At 43.1% G+C, this 22,813-nt stretch overlaps 1 protein-coding gene across 1 annotated transcript in view; it reads right to left on the reverse strand.

Annotated features, from left to right (window-relative positions):
- The window catches only part of DMRT1 (doublesex and mab-3 related transcription factor 1), a gene marked incomplete at both ends in the record, with an annotated part of 62,497 nt that overhangs the window by 18,974 nt on the left and 20,710 nt on the right, over positions 1–22,813 (reverse strand). Inside the window, 2 exons of the mRNA XM_083884036.1 lie at positions 6,239–6,401; positions 15,707–15,990. Coding sequence (XP_083740162.1) covers positions 6,239–6,401; positions 15,707–15,990 — 447 coding nt within the window. The remainder of the gene's footprint in view (positions 1–6,238; positions 6,402–15,706; positions 15,991–22,813) is intronic.

Genomic DNA, 22,813 nt, shown 5'->3' on the forward strand with positions numbered 1-22,813 from the left:
ACGAATCAGCAAAACCTGTGAATCAGTAACTCCACCAGTAATTCTGCAGTCATCCAGTGCAAGGCTGCTCTGTGTGCTTTTGAGTGAGCGCAACATAAATGCTGCATCTAGAGAAGAAACTACTAAAATGAGCCTTTTAATCAGGACTGAACTAAAGAAGAATAAAAAAATAAAGCCCATACGACTTTATTTCTATGAATTCTTATCAGACCTCATTAAGTTATTTTAATATTGCTCAAATCTTCACTAATACAACCTCATTTAGAACACAGAGCAGTATAAAAAGACTTCCATACACAAAAAAATGAGGTTATACTGAATATGCCTTACATTCGCAAATGTATTTTGACAGCTGCTGTTACAACTATTGAAATTATCAAGTATGATTAACGCTGTCATTAATCAGGGTTGGCAACCTGATTAGTTTAAAAGACAAAAAAAAGGCCATGCTCAACAACTGTCTGTTCAGCTACACCCAAAATTCAAATTATTAATGAAAATGACATGCTAAAAAGTCATTTGCCTGAAGAGATCTATAAAACATTGCCATGTGCAATGCAACATAATTAAGGCATGCAAACGTAATACAAAATCTGCTCACCATCCTTGCACTCAATGCCAAAGGGAAGCTGCATGCAGCACAGCCACTGAGGACTGTAAGAAACAGAAATGAGAATGCACAAAAAAATAAACAGTCACTCCAAGGTCAAGTGACCCACTTCAACTAACTGTTGAAGATGTACAGATTTAATCTTTACCCCTTTCCTCTTCTTTGGTGTTATTTCAAAACCTATTGCTAAGGGTTTGATGTAAAATGATAGTGGAAATTAAGACTTCTGAATTTTCGGCAAACACTGCTTGCTCTTTCATCATTAAGGACAAATATTCTTGAGTAGAGGTCACTTTTTAAGCAAAAGATGAACAGGCAGACACACCTACATAATAAACAAGCTAAACACTGATGAACTTCTGGGTGAAAAATTTTATCCTCCTCATCACTCTGCTGCCAAAATCCTTCCAAATTCAAGATAATTTCTGGTGACGCTCTCCAAAGAGATGCACAGGAAAGGAGTAAAAAGAGTATGTCTCACACCTGGCAACACCTGGACTGCTTGGGACTGAAACAGCTACTCTTAAGCTTACAGACTGTGGCTATCTGGCTGACAGAAGAAAATCCGGGCTATTTGCTATAATTGTTTCCCAGTTCCTAAGAACTTTATTAGCACAGCTTTGTCAGTGCATCTCCCCACTGGCTGCTAATCAAGAGGACTCAGAGGCAAGGCTTTTTGCTGTTCTTTGAGGTAATTTCTCAGCCATATCAAAGCAGCCTGCCCTGTCTGCAGTGTCATCTTTGTAACTTCGATGCTTGCAGAAGGCAGTTCAGGCTCAAGCAAACGGTCTCAGTGACCTTCTGCTCACCAGGACCTCTTGAACTCTCTCAGGTCAAGAAGTCCTGGTAGAAGGTGCCACCTGTGTCTCTGAAGTGTTCCTTGCTTGTCACGGCACTCACTTCTAGGATGTACGTTCACGGAAAATTACAACACACAGGAAGCCGCAACAAAAGGGAGTAACTTTGGTGCACAAAAACCGAGTTAGGAAGAAAACATCCAATCTTTCCATCTCTCATGCATGTTTCTGGGGCACACAGCATTCCTTGCATTCCAGCAATGCTTCTGTCAAAGTGAAACTTTTTATCTGAAGCAGTGAGACTGTTTCCAACATGCCCTTTCTTGTGGAACTACTGGAAGAGGCTTTTTACAGAGCTGCTCCAGTTTGGCCAGGCTTTTGCCATGGTTCAGTACTGTTGTTCATACAGCATCCAAGCACAGAAGCAAGGGTGAGTCTCTAAAAGCAGATTCTGGAAATGTCTGTCACATTCACTTCCACAACTGTAAAACTGGGGATACCTGTTATTTGAGTGTTCTAGAAAAACCTGTGAGAAAGTGTTTTAGTGCTGGAAGCTGTTATGCTGACATAGAAAACCTGTTACCAGAAGTGTTCTTCTTCATAAAATGATGCTTGCTTATTTACACAAAACTGCTGATGTTTTCTGCATCAAAATATCATCTTTTCTTACACATCTTTGGGAGAACTTTCAGACTCCTGCTTAATGTTTAGCTGCAAACACAGCACTGCTCCTGTGCTTCGTTCCTTGTATTTCCAACGCTCGTGACACTTAGGACAGGAAAATAAAAAATTCACATCTGTCCAGTAGCTGGAACAGAATTTTAAATGCAAGACATCTTTTTCACCACAGCCAGATATATGGTGTAATTATCCCAACAATTCACACAATGATGACATAAAGGAGGTTTTACTCCACTGCCAACTTTAAGACCAGGTAACTACTCTAAAATCTGAAGTGTCTGGAGATACAGGGATGTTTATCCTTTGCATCTTTCTATTTGAACGTTGAAGTTTTCTGCCACTTTCCCAGACCTGGAAAACACTTTCATACAGATAAGTATATCCTGAACTTTTCATGCAGTAGAAACAGGAGCCAGAGTGAGGCATGTACCTTGCATGTGCTTTCCTGCTCTCTCAAACCAAGGTCTTGAGTGGGTTATTTAACAAACATAAATGCTGGAGAGGCTGACTGAAAATCACTGGAAGGTGTTAGACTATTCTGGGTAGTCAGCCAAACCTAAGAAGCTTCAGTATTAAAAAAAAAAGAAAATGAAAAAAAAAAGAAAATGCAACTGGTTTCTGTCCCACAGAAATCAATGGGAACAAAGTAACAACATATTTGGCTTTTGGAGATGGAATACTTTGTTGTGTCCCACTCTCACTTCCCCACTTCTCAACTTGTCTTCAAAACTATGCTTTTGCATGGATATGCACAAGATTTGACAGCCTTCTCAAATGTATTTTCCTCCCACTGCTTTTGCAGAAAGAAGGAGAAGGAAATATTTTGCAATACTGAGTAAAAAATCCCCCTCCTACCTAGAAATTACTGGCTAAAACTTACAACTTGGTGACCTAAGGAAGCCCTCTAAAAACATCCTTTTGCTGTTTGTCACTGCTCTATCAACCTCTTCTCCCCTTTTTTCCCAATTTCTGCTGAAAGGGCAGCAGCTGTGCTTAGCTGGATGCAAAACATTTTACTTGGACACACTTCAGACTGCAAGGAGGTTAACTGATGGTATTTGCCACACAGAAAACATGAGTTATATTTATTATTATTATTACTATATGCAAGACACTGTAACATGCCATGGTGGTCCTGTACAAGTGATAGAAGCTTCCAGGGATCTTCATATCACTGGCAAAAAAGAAAGTGTAGATCTGCTAGTGCATCCCTCATCCCTTCTACTGTAACTGGCCTAAGCAGGTGGTTAACTTACCAGAACAGAATTAGTTAAAGGGCCTCACTCAAACACCAAGACAACACATGAACTGGCAAAGCCTCTATAATCCTGAAGTTGCAGCTGAATTGTGGGTAATAGACTGTATGTGTGTAAGGCCACTGCAGATTCTTTCCTGGGAATTTAACAGCCATTTTTACTAAAAATACGTATTTCAGATGTTTTGAAAATGTGGCTAAAAAATCAGTTTTTTACTTTGACCTGCAGCTCTTTTAAGCACACTGTTACCCTCCTGCAAAATTTCTGGGTTAGTAGTATGTAAGTCTTCACAGAGATCTTAAAAATATAGTCACAGGTCTGCTGCAGGAGTTTAGGTGAAGTTTTACAGTCTACATTATATAGCAAACTAGATCAGATGATCCTAATGTTCCCTTCTGGATCTAACATCCATCAATATATATTTTTAAAAAGAAAGGAAGCCTCTGAGTATGATTACCACTTCAAACATACAAAAGGAATGAATGAAGTATGATTTGCTTCTTTAAAACATGTGCTAGAGTTGTCTTCAGCAAGCAGCAACCACTAACGCTGCAGAAACAGGTCATTTAGGCTTCATAACAAAGGAGTCACTGGACAGAAAGCTCCGCCTGACAATGAACAGAGAAATACTTAAGAATGTGTCTTTTGTAGAAGACAGCAACTGCAACATGTGCAGCCAACACTATGGGGAAATGACCCACTCTCTTTAATACAGAGCATTTACTCAGCATTCACACAGGTGAAAATAAAGAGGCAACAAACTTCCAACCCTCTAAGGTCTGTGAAAAGCACCAGAAGAAAAATGGCATGAAAGAATAAATCATGTACTACCTGGGGATATTATTTTGTCTGTAGACAGAAGAAAGTAAAAACATGTCCAAGAACATGCCTAAGAAAAAAGAAGATGCTTCTAAGAAGCGTGATCCTGCTATGGGATCATGGCTACGATCCTGCTCACAGGTTCAAATTTCTTCCAAAAACATTGGTGCCTCTTTCACCCACCAGCTCCCTGCTATGGAAAAACACTTCTTCAGAGTCTAGAAAACGCTGTTTGATCTCAGTAAATTACATCTCACTGCTTGTCGGTTTCTGATTGATGGTGTAACTTAGGGAACAATATCTGTGTGTGGAATAGTGTCTGGAGAAGCAGTCAGGGATTATTGAAAATACAGTATTTATGCAGTTTAAAAATCAGTGGAACATTACGTATAATTTTTTTCTAGAGTGATGAAAAATTACTGAAGTGCATTTGGGAACAAAGGGTGTAAGGTCTTTTGTCTATTTTTAAAAACACTTGGCTGGTAAGACTTCTTAGTGAGTTAGTAGTGATGGATGCAAGAAAAAGTGTCAACTGCAGTTGAGCATAAAACCAACTGCTTCTCCAACCAATGGGCAGAAAGGAAGACGTCACTGCTCAGTGGTGGTTAAAAAAGAGGGAATAAAATAAAGTTGAAGAAAAGAGAAGGAAAATGAACCAAGGATCACTGATTTCTCTAAGCCATTTAAAACTACTGGAGAAGGAGGAAAAGTCTCTAAGGTTTCATCACACCATGTATTGTTTCTTCATCTATCTAACATGTCAGTTAGTTGGAAGACTTTCAGAAACAGCCACTATGAAAGAACAGCTACCTCCTCAAGAGAAATGATTCTGGAGTTAGGGAATACAAAGGCTCAGTGCTGACTTACACGAGCCACAGGTGTGACTTTATACACACTTCGCCTTCCAAAACATAATATGAATCCTTTGAAGTCCTGTCATGACAAAACCACATGACACAAACGAAATAGACATTAGGACTTCAGCCACAGAAAGACTATGACTGAGAAAAATTATGGAACCTACACATACATCCTTCCACAAGACAGAAAGAGGAGAAGACTAATTACAATATAGAAGGAAAGAGAAGCAAATGAGGATGGATGCTGTTATCAGTGCTGTGACTCTGTGAAATGAAAAAACCAAACAAAAACAACCCACTGAAACTTGGCAGGTGTAAAGTAAATGAAAAAATAATTCCCATGGACCATTCAAAATTAAACTGCCAAGTTCACTGATGGGTAGAGAGAAACAAAATATGTGAAAAGCTTTTTGTCCTGGCTCAGGATATCTTCGCACGCTGGAGAGTGTGAAGATTTTGCTCTCTGTTTTTCTTATTTCTCCAGCAACAGTTACTGACCTGATCCAGTGATGGAGAGGCAGCTCAGTGGAGCTGGATTACTCCAGCAGAGCCACGTTAATACCTGTGTTAGCACTGTCTGCTACAGGAGTAAGGGAACAAGCAAGTGTGAGAAACACCGTCAAAACCACAGGGTAAATTCACCTGCACTGGAAATTACAGTAGTCCTTAGGAGTGCCTGAAACACAATATGGAAAGAAAGATTTATCTGCAGTAGTTTTAAATTAAGTAACATGGTATGATGAGTTTGAAAAAACAAAAGAACCTAGAAGCAAGTCTACAAAGGGCTGGGATGCAGGAGCAGTTCCCACATGTGGTTCAGAAAGGATGGCAAAGGCTTAGTGGGAGGCCTGCCTGCAGAAAAAATTAACAGCATTTCTGAGAAGAAACGTTACTCCAAGGTTGGAGCAAAGATTGTTATTTACTCCTGTGAGGGAGCCAGATGGTAAGCACCAAAGACAGCACCTCAAGTGCTGTACAACTGAGCAGACAAACTAAGTGTAGAAGGTATAACTAACTGGACTCCTGAACCATGAGGCTTCTAAAGTCCAAGACTGCATGACTGTACATCATCACCCTGACTTTGCCACCACACCACAAGCCTTCCAGAAATTAGCCACTATCTTTAAAACAGCTATTTTACAATGCTCAGCTTCCTTCCCAGCAGCAATCCACACCTCCTGGGGTGCAGGTCAAAGGCAGGGTGGGTGCACTTACCTCTCCCTTTTGACTCCGAGGAGGAGGGGATGTCCTCAGAGGTCAGGATTTGGGGAAGGCACATGGGAGCTCCTACGCCCTGTCCCAGGTAGGAAGCAGGTGGGTAGTAGGAACACATGCGGTACTGGGAGCTGACAGCGTGGTGTCTCTCCATGCCTTTCACCTGAAAGGAGAGAGAAATGCAACAGCAACCTGTGAAAGCCAAGCCCCAGTGTCATGGGGGCACTCTGATATCCCTCTCCCCCCACCCCTCCATGGTTTTAAAGGAAGTCACAGTGGGTGCATGGGAAGTTAAATTCTGATATGCTGGCCTTGGGTTTTTGATTTGGTGGCTTCACAGTCTGCCCACACTGACCAGCTGCAGGTGGTGTGGTATGAGATGTCACCCAGCAGCAGCAGCAGCAGCAGACCTATGGCTGTTTCATCTTACTACAGATGGAGATGGATCTGCACACAAGCAAGTACCTTCACTGCAAGCAGCCTCCTGCCAAGTCCCCAGATTATGGCACAGACAAGTGTATACACCTGGCCACTGTCAGAGGTGAAGTGTCCATCCAGCTCCTACTCCTCCCCAAAGACTAACCCACCTCACACTGGTGGTCACAGCTCTGCCAGGGACCTGCTGGGTGGCTGAGGAGGACAGTCCTATTGACCATCTCTCACAGGATACACTCCATGGCACTGAGCAGTGACATACACAAAAAACAAACACACTGTTTTTCTTATAACACTGAAAAAAGCAAGTTGTGTTTAGACTACACAGGAGGCCAGCTGTGAAGCCACAACTGGACACCAGCCACCAGGTCTGCCACGTCAGCACAATATCGCTTTCCTTTCCCTTCTGCAGATTGCAGTAAAGTGGCAACACTCACAAATCAAAGCTTATCCCACTCCAACACCCTGATATCATTCAAACTGGTTTCCTCAGAGAAGTGGTAATGACTTCCTAAATTTGTGTTTTATGAAAGAACCACCCACTACTACTATTCATTACAAAGCCCTACAATTCAACGTGGCCTCTGTGCTCCAAAAATGCAGCCAAAACACTTCACAAGATTAACATTTTCAAGAGGAAAGGTAATACTACCTGGTTTCCCTAAGTATGCTGGGAAGTGAATGACTGAAAGATGTAAATCTTCTGAGCAGAGACAAAACATCAGAGTTTTGTACTGCTTACGGTAGCAGCAGTGCCAACAACAATGCACATCCAGCTATGCCATTACACAATGTCTGTGTGAGCAGACATGCTTGACAGCCTTTTCAGCTACATCCCATCTCAGCTCTGCCTGCTCCACTGTGGCTCCCTTGGGTCCCAGCCAGCTGTGCCTGGAGCACTGACCCTCAGCCCTTCCCAGGCTGCAAAGCTCACAGCCAGGGAGCAGGGCAGGTAGGTGTGAACCTGCTGTTCCACGTGGCTGCCCCATGCCAGCAGAGCTACAGGGTCTGGCCCTGGCAGTAGGAGCCACCAGAACCTCCCAGAACCACTCCAGAATGCAGTCACCCCTTGTTTTCCAAGGGTCCCTGAAAGAATTCAGTACTCATTTTCATATGCCTAGCTGCAAATAACGTGGCCTGAGTCACATAAAATCCTGTTGGTGTTCTCTGAGGCATGTTTGCAGTGAGATTAGGTACAGAGAGAGAGAGAATGGTGGCTGTTCACAGGAAGCAAAGTGCACCTCTGCCTGATTTCTGACAGCAGCATAGTTGCATATACCTGCACATGCACTGAGGGACTTGCTTGTAGCTTGTGAAAGTTAGGAGTTTTTCTACTATAAATTAAAGCAATACTTAAAATTTTTTGTTTTCTACCTTCACATGCAGAAACAGTTCAATAAGCACTGAAGTTCCATCAAGAATAAATAGTAAATGGCTCTTCAAAAATTTAATGAGTCATCCTGAAAAAATCTGAACTTAAAAGAACCACTGACATTGTTTCTCATCTTCTGACGAAGGGCACTCTCTCCTGTTTGGAAACAAGACTCCCTCAACAAAACCTTGCCTCAGTGCAACACAATCTGCCCAAAAGCACAGTTCAAAAAGGGCATTTTGAATCTGCACATCTGCAAAGCTCAACAGCTCTGAGAAAAAAACAACAAAAAACAAAAACAAAAACCCCAAACAAACGAACAAAAAAACACCTTAGCAAACTCCTCTCTGTCTGCCGTGTTGCACACAGTCTTCCCTCCCTTGGTGGGGGCAAGGCAGCATCTGCAGACCTTACATCTCCACTTCTCCCTTGTGCAAGGCCATGTGTCCACATGGACAGCTGAGAAGAGGCTGCTTGCAGGAGACAGCATTATTTCAGCTGTAACAAAATGGAGGGATCACTCCCTGGCATGGACTTGGTCATGTGCACACTTCCCCTCCCTGTAGAGTGATCTGCCTCCTTCCAACACTTCTTTCAGGGGTTTTCTCCATTCCTTAAAATAAAACAACTCACCTAAAATCCCTAGATGCAATGAATTATTACTACTATTATTATTAGTGTGTGGTAGCTGGCTAGCAAGAGACATGTTTTATAATCTTATTACCCACACCAAGTCTATGAACCACAGTTCGACCGACAGCCAGAGGCTTGGCTCTGCTAAGAATATGCTGTGTATTAACCACTGAAGAAAATCTGAAAGCTTTTGGTTTTGTTTTATTAATCTGTTTAGAATCCACACCACAGTAAATCTGAACCATAAGGTTTCCTTTTTATAGTGCTTAGCAATCCTATTTTACAGTAACAATAAAAAAACAACCAGCTATAAAAATTCTTGACCTTAGTGCTGCATTAAAAAGAGGGCTTAGGAGACCCCATGAGAAGGGACATATTAACTCCTGTAGTTCTGTGGAATCCTTGCAGGTTTTTGGGTGCCAAAAAGGGAGATCAAGACAGCACTGGGGAGGAATGTTCAGATTATTTGCAATGTGGGGCAGTTCAGCTTTCCAACTGATACAGTCAGGTATCAGGTTTGGGATCCTGTCCTAGATCCTGTCCAGAGAGAATGCTGGGATCATGCAGGGATCACAGGATGAGAATGCCTGGCCTTCTGGTGTCTCCTGCCCTGTCATCTCGTGCCCCTTCCACCCCTCCAATAAAGCTGAGACAGGCACGAGCTGGGACAGCCCCACAAACCACTATGGTTTGCATCACTGCAGGCTACATGCCAAAAGAACAAGGCATATTTTAGGTGAGCAAGAGCTGCAGAAGGGAAAGACATGCAACAGTCTTTGCAAAGGGAAATCTGAGCTCCTCAGTTGCTTCCCTTCCAGCCACCCACTGCTTGTGCCATGCTCCAGCTGCAGGATTCACCAAACACCTCACACACTTTAGTGGGAGACATTTATCACCGGAGCAGCAGTTGGCCTGTGCAACATTTACAGGTTCCCCTAAATTGTACAACACAGCACACACTCAGGAATGTTTTAAAAGATGTACTGCACGCAATGGTGAGATGCTTACAATTCATGAACAAATAAATACGGCCTGATTGGAAGGCCATGAGTGCACTGGAAGTTCTTTCCCTATGCCTTGAAAAGCACTGTGAGGAACTGAGAGGCAGCTACAGTTTGCCCCTGCATAGATTAGCTGGAAACAAGGACTTGTTCATCACCGTGCAAAATGGTCAGTGCAGCTCTCCAGCTACATCCAACAGTGACAGAATACACAGCAAAATCCAGGGAAAACACGAGGAAAATAAAAATGCTCTTGCATCAGACCATTTCGGTAAAAAACCTTTCTCAACAGCTGGTGGAAGAGTATGTAGACCCCAGTTCCTCTTCCCAAGATTCTGGCAGCAGCTGCATAACCTCCACATATCTTCTTCACGGAGAAGGAACTGAGGAGAGAAGGTGGCCACACCAGAAACAGGAAGGTGTTAAGGCAGGCAACAAGTGGTGACTCACCTCTCTAGCCTCAGAGGTTAGAAAATTGTCCTGCCCTTCACACATATTTATTTAGCTGAAACATCACCTGTGTAAATTATTTATCTGCAGAAGTTGCTACACACAATCTTCCTTGTGAGCACACCAGTGCTATTTTAACAGCATCTTCACACTTTGCAGTTGATCCTGACTATGGGGCTTGTTTCCAAGAAAGACAAACAGGAGGAGGCCATGGATGCTACTCCTGGGTGACAAGGGCTGAAAAAATTCCAAAGCAACACAGAAGATCAAAGTGTAATCCTTCAGCTCTGCCACTGGTGTGCCATATGATCTTGGCCAAATTGCTTTACCCAGGATTTCCACCCTTTTATTCCACCCATGACTCAGCAACAAACTTACCAAACTCAGTAATTATGGCAACACCAGAGAAACTCAGAAGTTTAACATAGCCTCCTCCTTCTGTCTTGACCTTAAAGTCAATTTTAGTGGGCATAAAATTGCATTTGTGTCATTGCTTGAAAATAACAGAGTTCATGGGTTGGTTTCTGGCATGGGCAAGAAGGCATCCACTGAGCAATGAAATGGAAATTCAGGCATCTGTGAGCTGTGTGACTGTGGGAAGTTATTTAACACTCCCCTGCCTCAGTTTCTGCAGTTATAAACCAGGTTTCCTGCAACTCTCCCAACCCTGCAGTGTTACTGCCCATGTGCTGACCCCTCACAACTACTGTTGCACTCATGCTGCCCAAGCTGTTTCACTCCTAAAACCAGCTAAGCATGTTTTCCAGCACCAGGAAAAAATGAGTCTATGATACCCTGCCTTGACTTACTTTGATTCTAGCACAGAAAATACAAGACACATCTATATCTGTCCCCCCTTGATAGACAAACTTAATTAACCTTTGCTATTCTGTTCCAACCTATTCTTTTAGACAAAGGCAGTGACCCATAAACAATATGTTACCATCAGAATCTCAACTGCAGTGACACCTAGAGATATAGCCCTATCAGCAGTATTGGAAAATAAACCACTTAGATTAGCTCCTCCAAGAAATATGGATTGCATTCATGTCACACATGAGCTGTCAGAAACATTAGGATACTTTTAGCATAAATCTGTAGTGTGAAGGGTATGTTATGAATACAGTATATAACTCACTGCTTACACATAAAATTGGGACTGTCTTGGGTGACTTGCACAATGTGTATATATTTACACACACATGCACACATTTTACACTGACTTCTGGAGAGTAAGACTGCAATTTCTATAGGAGAGTCAGGCTTTTTGGAGGAAAAACTGGGCCAGGAAGCAGAAGCAGGTGGCAGAAGTTGGAAAGAGCCATCTTTCTTTACTAGCAAGTGGCTATTCTTCAAACTCCTACCTGTCCTATCAGTGCCACATTCTTCTATATTTAGTAAAAGAGAATTTTTTCAAGTTCAGTACTTCTGAGAAATCCTTAAAAAAGTTTCCTCCACCAGCAATACTAAATATTTCGTTTTCAGATGGTAAATGTAAATCCCACATTAGAAAGTAAGTGAAAATTTCCCAGTTTCTCGCAAGTATTTATTTTTTCTCTAAAGTGGTGTAAGGGAAGAACAAAAAAGTTGAGGTTCTGAAAGTGAGAATACTGGTTTGCCAAGCGAGAAGAGAAGAATGAAATTCTGAAATGCGTCCAAAACCTCTACACCAACCTTAACATTTCCCAGGAGCAGGATCCCTCAATTACCAGAATACCAAAGAAAAAGCAGTCAGTGGTCCCCAAGTGTGGGGGCGCATTCTGCATCTTGAAGATTTTTAATGACTTACCTGTGTGAACTCTAAGTATTAACATTTTTTGGGAATGATGTTGACTCACAAGGAGTTCAGGTTAGACTTGTGCTATGCATCATATGCCAGCAATTTGTGAGCTTAAAATATCAAGTCTGATTAGATTCAGATGTGTCCATCAAGGTTTTACTTTTGCTGTGACAGAAAATCTGCAATCACCCCAAATTCTCCTACTGCAGTGAGACCAGTTTCAAAAGCACCAACTACTAAGTACACCAACCCACTTATGCTGGCAAACTGATTTTTCTGTTAATTGGATGGAATGCACACAAATTCTCGCTGTAATGAGCAACTACAAGAGCTTCAAGGGAGACTCCAGATGCTTGCACAGGACTGGAGTGAAAGGAGAGGTACAGTAACCACCAAATCTGCTACATTTCCTACCAACCTCGGCTTGTCTCTTCCTCAGGTGCAACACCAGACATATCTGATTATCTGCCTTAGAGCTGCAGGAGCAGCAGAATATAAATGACCAAAGGAGTCTCAAGCAAAACAATAATCTTCATTATGCTTATCAAATCATGATGGATACAGCTTCTGGTGTGACTGTATATAGATGAGGAAAACCTACAGAGAAATACATAAAATATTTGCACCTTTATGAATCCATTCAAGCACGCCAGCCTCTGCAAAGAACAAAGACTAATGAAATCTGACATTAATCTACATTAAAGATTCAGTGATTCAGTTTATTTGCCAATGCTCAATGATGCATTAATCCTCATCTCATCCCACACACACTCACATGTTTCCTCCCTGGCTATTCTCTCCCTTGCTCCCTAAATTCTGAAACAGCAGACAGCTGGGCTGCTCAAGGCCTCGTCTGTATCCAGAAGTTAGCTTACCTTAAATATGCAATTCTCCCTGTGTGGTTAATGTAGGATCTGTGAGCCTGGAAAAGCCAAGTGTTTTGTCTACCCAGCTTAAACCAGAATGCCTTCCAGTGAGCACACTGGTGACTTCTGCCATCAAAGAAACCCTCCTGTGACCTCAGCCTTAGCAAGCTGCCCTAATTTGGTTACAGCAGGCACTGCCCAGCTATGATTCTAGCAAAGAAACAAAGATCAAAGACTTTGATCAAAACAGTTATAGCAATACAAGTCCGGTAAGAAGATGCACTCCTACTGGAGTCTGATTTAAGAAAGCCTGTACATGTAAAAAAATAAATTCAGTCAGTACAAGCAGCCCAGCAGAAGTTCCTGTGTAGGTAACAGCTACGTGTTTCCTCTGAGGGGGACAAGCACGCACAGGTTTGGCAGCAAAATCTCCTAAAGTTGTAAGCAAGGTCTGATTCCTCTTTGAGGACCATGCTTTGAATGAAATTCTCCTTTACTTCCTTACTGTGCTTGACAGAAAAGCTCATTAGTTATCCATCCTCCATTTAACGCTATTTCTGTGATCTTCCCTTGCTGTTAACCCACATGAGCAGAATCAATATTTAACCATGTGCAGCAACTGAGACCTTGTTTCCCCTATAACAAACCATCTTCAGTGCCACACAGGGTTTTACAACCTCAGCATCACTGCAGCCACTGCTGTCAAATGTTTCCTAGCCTCTCACTAAAACTTTTTATGACTATTTGTGCAATGTTACGCTCTTGTAAGAGTATGCAAACCCTGTGACTCAGAACTCTTCCAGCAATAATAAACCTACTTGCAGATCAGTCTGAGAAGCAGCTTGTAAGTTATAAAACACTTGACCTTGAGCTACATCCTACTGCAGAGAAGCGGGTCCTGGTTTTAGGACATTTAGAAGCTGGGGAGACATCAATTCTGCAGGCAAAATGCAGCACCTTCTTTCTCTCTGCTCAGACATCTAACCAAAACAGCACTGAGAGATAAAGGTCTGCTCTGGAGAAATTAACATCTTAGGTGTGGTAGATAATGAAATTCACATAAAGGTGAATGGTATAGTGATATATCCCAAAAGAGACATCCACAGCTTTGAGCCTGCTGGTGGAAGGAAAACTGTCCTTTTTGACGACAATCGTGTTGTTTTTTCCTTACTTACCTCTTCAAGATCTCACTAATCTGAATAGCACTTAAACAGAAGTTGGTTTCTGCAGGGCCTGAAGAGAAGAATTATGGAAACCATGCAGTTGTTTTTATTTATTCAAGGGGTGTCAAAGGTTTCACAAGGGTGATCTCACAAGTGAGACATTGACTCTCTAAGCCAAGACTTTTTATATAAACTACAGTACACGACAAAAGAACCTTGAGGACACCACATCTTCATTCCAAGATTTAACATGTTTTAACATACTCACATATGCTCTTCCTCAAATACTATGTGCTAAGTGAAACATGGAACTAGCAGCCTTAAAGAACATTTTCACAAGGGAAATGTTGCCACCCTTCATTTGTGTTGTGATGGTGTCTCCATGCATCAGTGCAAGCCATGTGCTGCAGATTCTTGAGAAGTAACCTTCTATCTGAAATATTCTGCTATACTAGGCTAACCCAATCAACCAAGATGAAAGAGTTGAAAAAGCCCTTGGCACCTCACCCCATCACCATGCACAAAATTTTGTAACTCGCCTTGACAAATTTTCCCCTTGGCCTGGTGATTGAATTCATCAGCTGGAGATGATGCCACCAGCTGGAAAGGTCTATCTTCATGTATCAACACACTGAGAGAAGAAAGCTCTTGAGCCATGGGCTTGCACAGCATAAGGAAGACAGAGAGCTCTTTATCCCATACAGCTGTACTCACAGCAGAAAAAGGGACATGGAACAGTGATAAATGCTACAGTAATTGTAATCACCTCAGTGTTAGTTTTAGCTCCTCGGTATCAAAAAATGAAAACATTTTGGAGCTGGTCCCTGTGTCAGAGAGACCTGGCTAGAGAAACTCTGTGTCAGCAAACAAGATGACCTATCTGTTTACTTACACAAGGAGGTTTTGGTGGACATTTCATGGTTGAGTGGTTTCACAACACAGCTTTGCAGAAGCAGCCTGACCTGTTGTGATGCTCTACAGAAGAGGTCTGCCCTCTCCTGTCCTTACACAAGGGATACAGGCACACACAGAGGGTTCAGCCTTACCAGTTCAGTCTCAGACAAAAAAAGCATCTCTGCAGTCCAAAACCAAACACCCCCAGAGTCACTGACAAGTCTCCACTTTGCCAAGAATCCCCCACATTGCCAGATTTCTCCTTTTTCCAGTTTCTGACTGGTACTGAGCTGGAGGCTACAATTATCAAGTCCTAGCATGAGAAGGCCTGATTTGCTTTATATCCTAACAAAGTACAAAGAGCTTGCACCTCTCAGGTACTGCACATAACCTGAACTACACAAGTCAAAATCACAAGCTCTGGAGCTGCCACTACCAGAACACACAACTGGCAATATGCACATTTAACTGACAGCAACCAATCTGCTGTACAACAGCCTGGTCTCCTGGGTCACCTCAGCACCTCAGATGTGAAACATAGAAAAAAACTCCATGTTTCTGAAGAGCAAAGCCTCCCAGAAATTACACTTGAGGCTCTCAGGATGTTATGTGGGGCAACTGAGTTGGACTCTTTTTCTGGAAAACAATTCATAATCTACTGTCACATAACACAGAAGATAAAATCAAGTCAGCGCCCTTTGCTCTCGTGGCAATTTATCCACACCATTATCACTGCCCAACTATGTAATTGCTTTTGTTATGCTGCACTGCAACCACCCACTTTGTCTAACTTCCTCGAAATGGGTCCTAATGCCACCCTGGGATGTGATTCTGGTTTTGCACTGCCATGAAACCAGCCAAGAGGAGACCATACCTGCCACTGTTTCCCTGACTGGCTTGGCATGTACGTGGCTGGGAGATTTCGAAGGCTGTTCTTCATGGCCGACCCTACAATCGTACTCCCCGTCTCACTCGAGGAAGGCTCGCTGGCCACTGCCATCTGGTACTGGGAGTAATTGTACAGGTTGTTGTAACAAGGATACAAGGACGGCTGGTAAAAACTGCTGTAGTAGGCGGAGTCCACGACCAACTCAGACGTGCTCTCCAAGGGCCCTCTGCTGGGGATGGAAGGGATGTCCTGAATGAGCATCCGTCCCTCTGGAAAAGAAAAAAAAAAAGGCATTATCTTTCACCTTCTAATGAGCTACTACTCCTCCAAAACGCTGGACAGAGAGTGGTAAATTCAGCTTGAAGGCTGAACACGGCTGAGTGTTTGGTGGAAACTCAAGTGGATTGACAACTACCCAGAGTCCCAGACTGTCACCTGCACACATCACAGACTGCAAAACAGCAGACAAGACCAACTGCAGGTTAAGTCAATGCTCTGAATCCTCAATGAGTATCAACTGATGAGGATAATGATTTACATCACCTAACTTTGCGGTCCCTTACTACTTTTTAACCTCTAACAGTGTGTCAAGTATCTTGTAACTCTCTAGAAGCAGAAAGGATCTAGCTACAGAATGACTCCTCCCAGCCAGTGTCCTGAGGGTGAGAGGACACTTTCTGAACATGCCTCTATGAAGGGCAAACAGCCCCAAGACATGAGAAGCTGCAGTGGGGAAAGTACCACAGGAACAGCCAAGGTCTCCCAGAAACACACATGCTACCTGTGAGCAGTAAGGTCCTCAATCCTTGCTGAGTCTTCATATCCAAATTTATCTCCTGTACAGGGCAGAACAAGATCCCTCAACACTGGCAAAAGAGGAGGAGGAGAAAGGTATTGCTCATGACTTGCTGTATCCACTCTGGAGTGCCTCCAGACCAGGGTTTAGCTGGCTGCACTCTCCACAGACAAAGTCTGCCTCCCTGACATTCCCTAAGATGGGAATGCTTCTCAATAAGAAGCCATGACTTCCCCACTCCACTGCCAACCAGTGCCTTGCAATATTTGCAAGCATGAAAAATAGAAGGTGCTTGTTGGTACTATTGCACACCCAAGCTCTCTCTCCTACCTGGCATCAGTTACATTGCTAAGCCAGGCACAACAAAAAAGTGCCACAATCTTATATGCACATTTAAAGGGAAAAAAAAAAAATCAAACATCCAAATCCATACATATCTGCAGCTCTGGCTCTAGTTTGCATATCTGTGACCCTGCCTTGTACAAGTTCTCTGTAAGGAGGTTCTCTTCTCTCCATGATGTTGTCCAACTGTTTTGTGGAGAAAAAAACAATGTGGCTTAAAGCACAGGGATGAGCTCCCATGAGCTATTGGTATGGACACAAAGCAGCACAGGCAACAGGCACAAAGGAAACAACAGCCCTAGGAGACATTTTCAGGCAGGTTTATTCTGGATCTTTCTCTTGGTGTACCTGTATCTTGGTTACTTACCTGTAGAAGGAACATGGTGGCATTCTATCCTTTCAGAGTCATGATAACAATGTCCACAGTCCCGTGTGTTAGCTGCACACTAGATCCAATAATCAGTTTTACCAATTATTGCCATTTACAATTGAATTCTGTTTCATATCTTCAGCTATAATGAAAGGTTTCTGCAATCATGGATCATCCCCTTCCAGGTCACCAAATTACAGTGCCCCCATTAAGTTCTTGCTGACATTCTGTTGACATCAATGAACTATTTATTAGCAAAATAAATTTATGCCTCCTGCACCTGATTTTTCTGCAGAAAAATTAGCTGGCCTTGTTTATCTGGAGCATTTCTCAAATTTGCACACAAAACATTAGTGCTTGCAATGCTGCAGAAGACTTTTCAGAGTTTCTACACTCTCATTTTTATAATTTTTAAAATTATCATTAATATTTTGTTTCTGGGCAAGACACTCAGATCCTTTTGTCTGCATCTGATAAAATCAGAACTTAGATCACAGGCACAAGCTTGACTTCCCTCCCTAAATTTACCTCTCAAATAAAGCTGCATTCCAATTGCTCTGCCTTAAATGTTGCAAAATAGAAGCCAAAAGCAAAATCCTCCAACACATTCCTTACTAGGATACAGATTTCACATGACAGAGACATGCAACACAGTCACCTGCTGAACTCCTCACAAGGCTATTTATGCTGCACAAATGCATGGTTTGTTCTAAAATATCTGCATTGTCTTTCAATTTACAGTGCATCATTAGAATGGCGGCTACTCCCCATTAAAAATACCACACTCAGGAAGATGAGATCTTTTTACACTTACATGACCCGGATGAGGGGATCAGGATTATCCTCAGTAAGTTCACAGACACTAAGTCAGGTGTGAGTGTTGATGCGCTGGAGGGCAGGAAGGCTCTGCAGAGGGATCTGCACAGGCTGGATCATGGGCTGAGGCCAATGGTGGGAGGCTCAACAAGGCCCAGGGCTGGGTCCTGCCCTTGGCTCACAACAAGCCCAGGAGTGCCACAGGCTGGGGCAGAGGGGCTGGAAAGCTGCCCACAGGAAAAGGCCCTGGGGGTGCTGGTGACAGGGACTGAACAGGAGCCAGCAGTGCCCAGGTGGCCAAGAAGGCCAGTGGCATCCTGGGCTGTAGCAGCAATGGTGTGGGCAGCAGGAGCAGGGCAGGGATTGTCCCCCTGTGCTGGGCACTGGTGAGGCTGAACCTCAAATCCCGTGTTCAATTTTGGGTCCCTCACTCCAAGAAAGACATTGAGGTGCTGGAGGGAGACCAGAGAAGGACAACGGAGCAGGGAAAGGTCCAGGACACAAGTCCTGTGAGGAGTGACTGGGGGACCTGGGGTTGTTTAGCCTGGAGAAAAGGAGACTCAGGGGGGCCTCATTGCTCTCTACAACTGCCTCAAAGTAGGCTGTAGCCAGGTGGGATTTGGACTCTTCTCCCAGGTACAAAGTGGCAGAATGACAGGAGACAGCCCCAAGCTGTGCCAGTGAAGGTTCAGGTTCGACATCAGAATGAACTTTACAGAAAGGGTTGTTAAGCATTGGGCTGCCCAGGGAGGTGATAGAATCCCCATTCCTGGAGGGTTTCAAGGAATGACTGGATGTGGCACTTAATGCTATGGTCAAGTTGATAAGGACAGTGATGGGTCAAAGACTGGACTCAATGGTTGTAACAAGTCTTTTCCAATCTAAAGGATCCTGTGATTCTGATTCTCTAATACACAGGAGAGATCAGCCACCCAGGGTGCCAGCAGCTAAAAGGAAGTGGGGCAGAAAGTAACAGGTTTTGTTGCAACTTCTGGAAAGGTCTTACACACTACACTTCCTAAAATGGAACAAGATGGGCTAGGCTGGAACAGAAACCTACCCATAGCTACCCACCAAATCACACAAGCATTCCTGATATTCCTGATGCCTCTGTGACATTCTAATGGCTGCTAGTGCTACAGGTCCCTCCTGAAAAGCAGCAGTGGCAGTATTCTGCTGCATTAAGAAGAGGAAAAACCCTTTTTGATCCTTCTTTTCTCTTTCTATTTTCCATCTGTGGTTTGGGCTACCATAATTTGGCACCAGCCATGCAAAAGGTTTGACTTGTCACATATTTTCTTTTATGTAGCTGCACAACACCCACCAGTGGTTCAGAGTTCAGGGCTGTTACAAACTCACCAGAACTGTCCTCAGTTTTCTTTCAGCCATCTCTCCATGCTCAATTGTCTTTACACTACTATCAGCTGCTATCTCCAAAGCTGGTCTGCAGACCTGGCTCATTCAGCCACCCACATGCATAAATCCCCAAGCATCAGCAACCTTGGGCATTTTTCTCTTATAAACCCAGAGTTATGAAATCTGTGGTCCTTGTAACATCTCTGGCACACAACTATTCTGAGCTGCAGGGCCACACCAAGGAGATGTGCCTCAGCAGATTAATATCAAAAATAAGATCAAAGGGAAAGGGGAAAGTTCAAATGAAGGGAAATCCAGCTCCTTGAAGAACTAGGACTCCTGTGACAGCCCAGGAAATACAGTTAGAATAGTTAGCTTTCCCTAAATCCCATGAGACACCACACTCTAAATGTGGAAGGACAGCCCTATAGGAATCAACATCTGGAATTATCTAGCTGGGGGTTCTCTAGCTGGTCCTTGGCCCCATACCTGTAAGGGTAGACTCCTACCTACTTGTTCAACTTTCCTACAGCCATGCCTCCAGCAGTTGAAACAGCTAAGCATTCTCCTCAAGGGAGGCTGTGACTGTTTTCTGCCAGCAAGTAGAGAACACCAAGGTTAAGAAAGCAACTTTCAGCTGTTTTCTCTCTTTCTTCCAAATGTAATTCAACACAGCTGAACGGCTCTGCTGGCAAGAAGAGGTTCCTCCCCTGCCTTAGAGCTTGCAGCATTACGACACCTGCATATCAGGGTGCAAATTTTTTGGAGGAATTAAGCTCTCAAGAAGGCAACCCCTGCCACACTGTCAAGATCCCCACTCTGCCTCTCCATCTGCACTTTAAAATATGAGACCTGCTGGGCTTATGCCTTGACTGTCTTCACGCTCTAGATGGAAAAAGTAGAAAAGGCTCCTGGGCCTTTCCCTTGCTGTAACACACAAATTTGAATATTTTTGTTATAAGCAACTCAAAACCCAGGTGGGAATGAGTAAATAAAATTTAATTAGAACCCTTTAAAATTGCAAAACAAAGGGAGCTTGGTGAGACTCCTCCTGCCCACCAGAAGCTCCACTCATAAAATGGTATCTCTATCTTCTATACTCTGAGATTGCATCAGCCTCATTAATATTCATAAGCTGTCCTTCTGGCCCCTCCCATAGTCCATTGCTTTGCCCATATATGAATACTTGGCTCCTCCCAAGGCCTGTCAATCAATCCTTCCAGGCCTTTCATTGGTGGAAAGTTTTCCTCTCTTGATTCCCGGTGCCATGTTACCCTGCCAGGCCTCCAGTGGCAAGTGTCCCTCATTCTCTGCTGCCTCTTACAAGGGGCAAATAAACTCCCTGCCTCACATTTTTACAGCCCTGTCAGACAGAGCTGCCAGGCAGGAACCACAAAAGGGAAGGGGAATACTGAAGGAAGAACAGAAAAGGGTTCAAAACTACACTGGAACAACAAAAGTACACGTCAAAATAACTATAAACCCCAACAAGACTTCTCCCCGCTATACTCAACAATTCTTCCTCATTTGCAAGAGCCAATCACTAAACTTTATTCATAACAATACCCTTTTTTTTCTCTTGATAATTCATTTATTTGGCTCATGCAAATGATTCTCATTTCCAATTTCATTACAAAACTTAAAATTGACCAACCTAACATTAACTATATTTACTTGAAATTGTCTAACTTAACATCAACCACTCTACAACATTTGGTAATAAAATACTAACTCATACAGTGTTTAGTAAAACCAACCTCTCTTAACTCGTTCTCTTTATATCTGATGGTATCAACTTGAACTATATGTGGATGAGTCCTGACAAGTATCTGTTGACATGGTTAAGGGCAGCAAAAACCCTGGCCCTCCTTGATCAAAATGACTGATAGCCCTCATGACATGGGTAGTCCTCTGTAATAAAAGGCAAGTGACCAACAAAAATGGGAGTAACAGAGGTCTGGTATGGCTTTTACTTCCACCCACATGCCTTATGGGGTTGCTACCCATAGCAGGTGTGTATGATCTTCTTGGTGGCAAGTACAGAGGCCAACCCCGTCTTGCCCCCTATCCTTTTGTCATTTCTCCTGATTTTTTTCTACTTTCCAATTTTAGCTGCTTTTAGTGGTTTTTCCATTATGGTCTTTTCCTGGGTCTCCAAGCCCTTCCCATTCAACAGACACTAGTAGCTTCCGTCCACAGAGAGAGATAACCACAATAATACACGTTGTATACTAGTATCAATACCCTCCCCCTTTTGACCAATACAATCCTGGTCTTTGTGCTGGGAGCTGAAGTGTCTTTCCCACGTGTGTGTGTGAAATCAAGGTCTCTCAGAGTCCATACAAACTTGGCTCTCCTTCCCCACTCTCTGTGATCCTTGAAACACTCTCCAGAATATTCAGATCATCTCAGTTCATTACCTCTTAATCCCCGTTTAAGAGTCAGTTTTGTACCACCTGGTTCAGATGTTTTATAGTCCACTCCCCAGGTTCTTCTACAGGACCTTTGACTCGGCTGGCATGGGTCCACCCTCATTCAGCAGTTCTGAGGCCCTCTTGGTTGTTATGAGCACTTGAAAGGGACCTTCCCATTCTGTAGTTCATTCCAGGATTTAATTAACACCCAATCCCCAGGTTTTATGTGGTGTATCTTGGTCTAGAAGGGTAGATTGGGAAATCATTCTTTGTTTTCTTAAGTCCTCTAAATTTTGGGCTATGGTTTTAACATATTTCATGACATTTACTTCCCCCTCCTCATAGGTTGCAACTTGATGGGTTGAAGCTAAAAAGAGTAATAACCCAAACATCTCCTCATACTTAGCTTGGACTGAGGGTGTGTTCTGACCCATAGTAATGTTAGGGGTAAACATCTTATCCAAGACATTTGAGTCTCAATCATTAACTTAGTCGAGGTTCTTTTAAGGGGCTGATTCATCCTCTCAACCTGTCTGGAACTTTGTGGATGCTGCAGTGTATGTAAATCCCATTTTACTCCCAGTGCTTGGACTATCTGTTGTAAAACCTTGTAAATGAAGTGTGTCCCCCTATCTGAATTAATCCTGTTCACCATACCATACCAGGGAATAATTTGTCCTAACAGCATCATGGAAACAGTGTTGACTGTGGCCCTTACACCAGGTACAGCCTCAACCCAGTGAGTCAAATGATCTATTACCACCAGTAAATATTTCCATTGCTGGATCTGGGGAAGTTTGGTAAAGTCCACTTGAATACTTCAAAAGGGTCTTAGGGCTAATTCCTGACCTCCTCAGGTTATTTTTCTCATTGCCTTTTTGTTAATTTTTGACAAAGTCCACATTTACCAGTTATCTGTTTTGCTATCCCAAACACTCCTATACAACCATGATTCTTTAAAAACTCATCAAAGAGAGTTTGGGTACCTCAATGGGTCT

Source organism: Zosterops lateralis (genome assembly GCF_965231275.1).
Source record: "Zosterops lateralis genome assembly, chromosome: Z".
Taxonomy (NCBI): Eukaryota; Metazoa; Chordata; class Aves; order Passeriformes; family Zosteropidae; genus Zosterops; species Zosterops lateralis.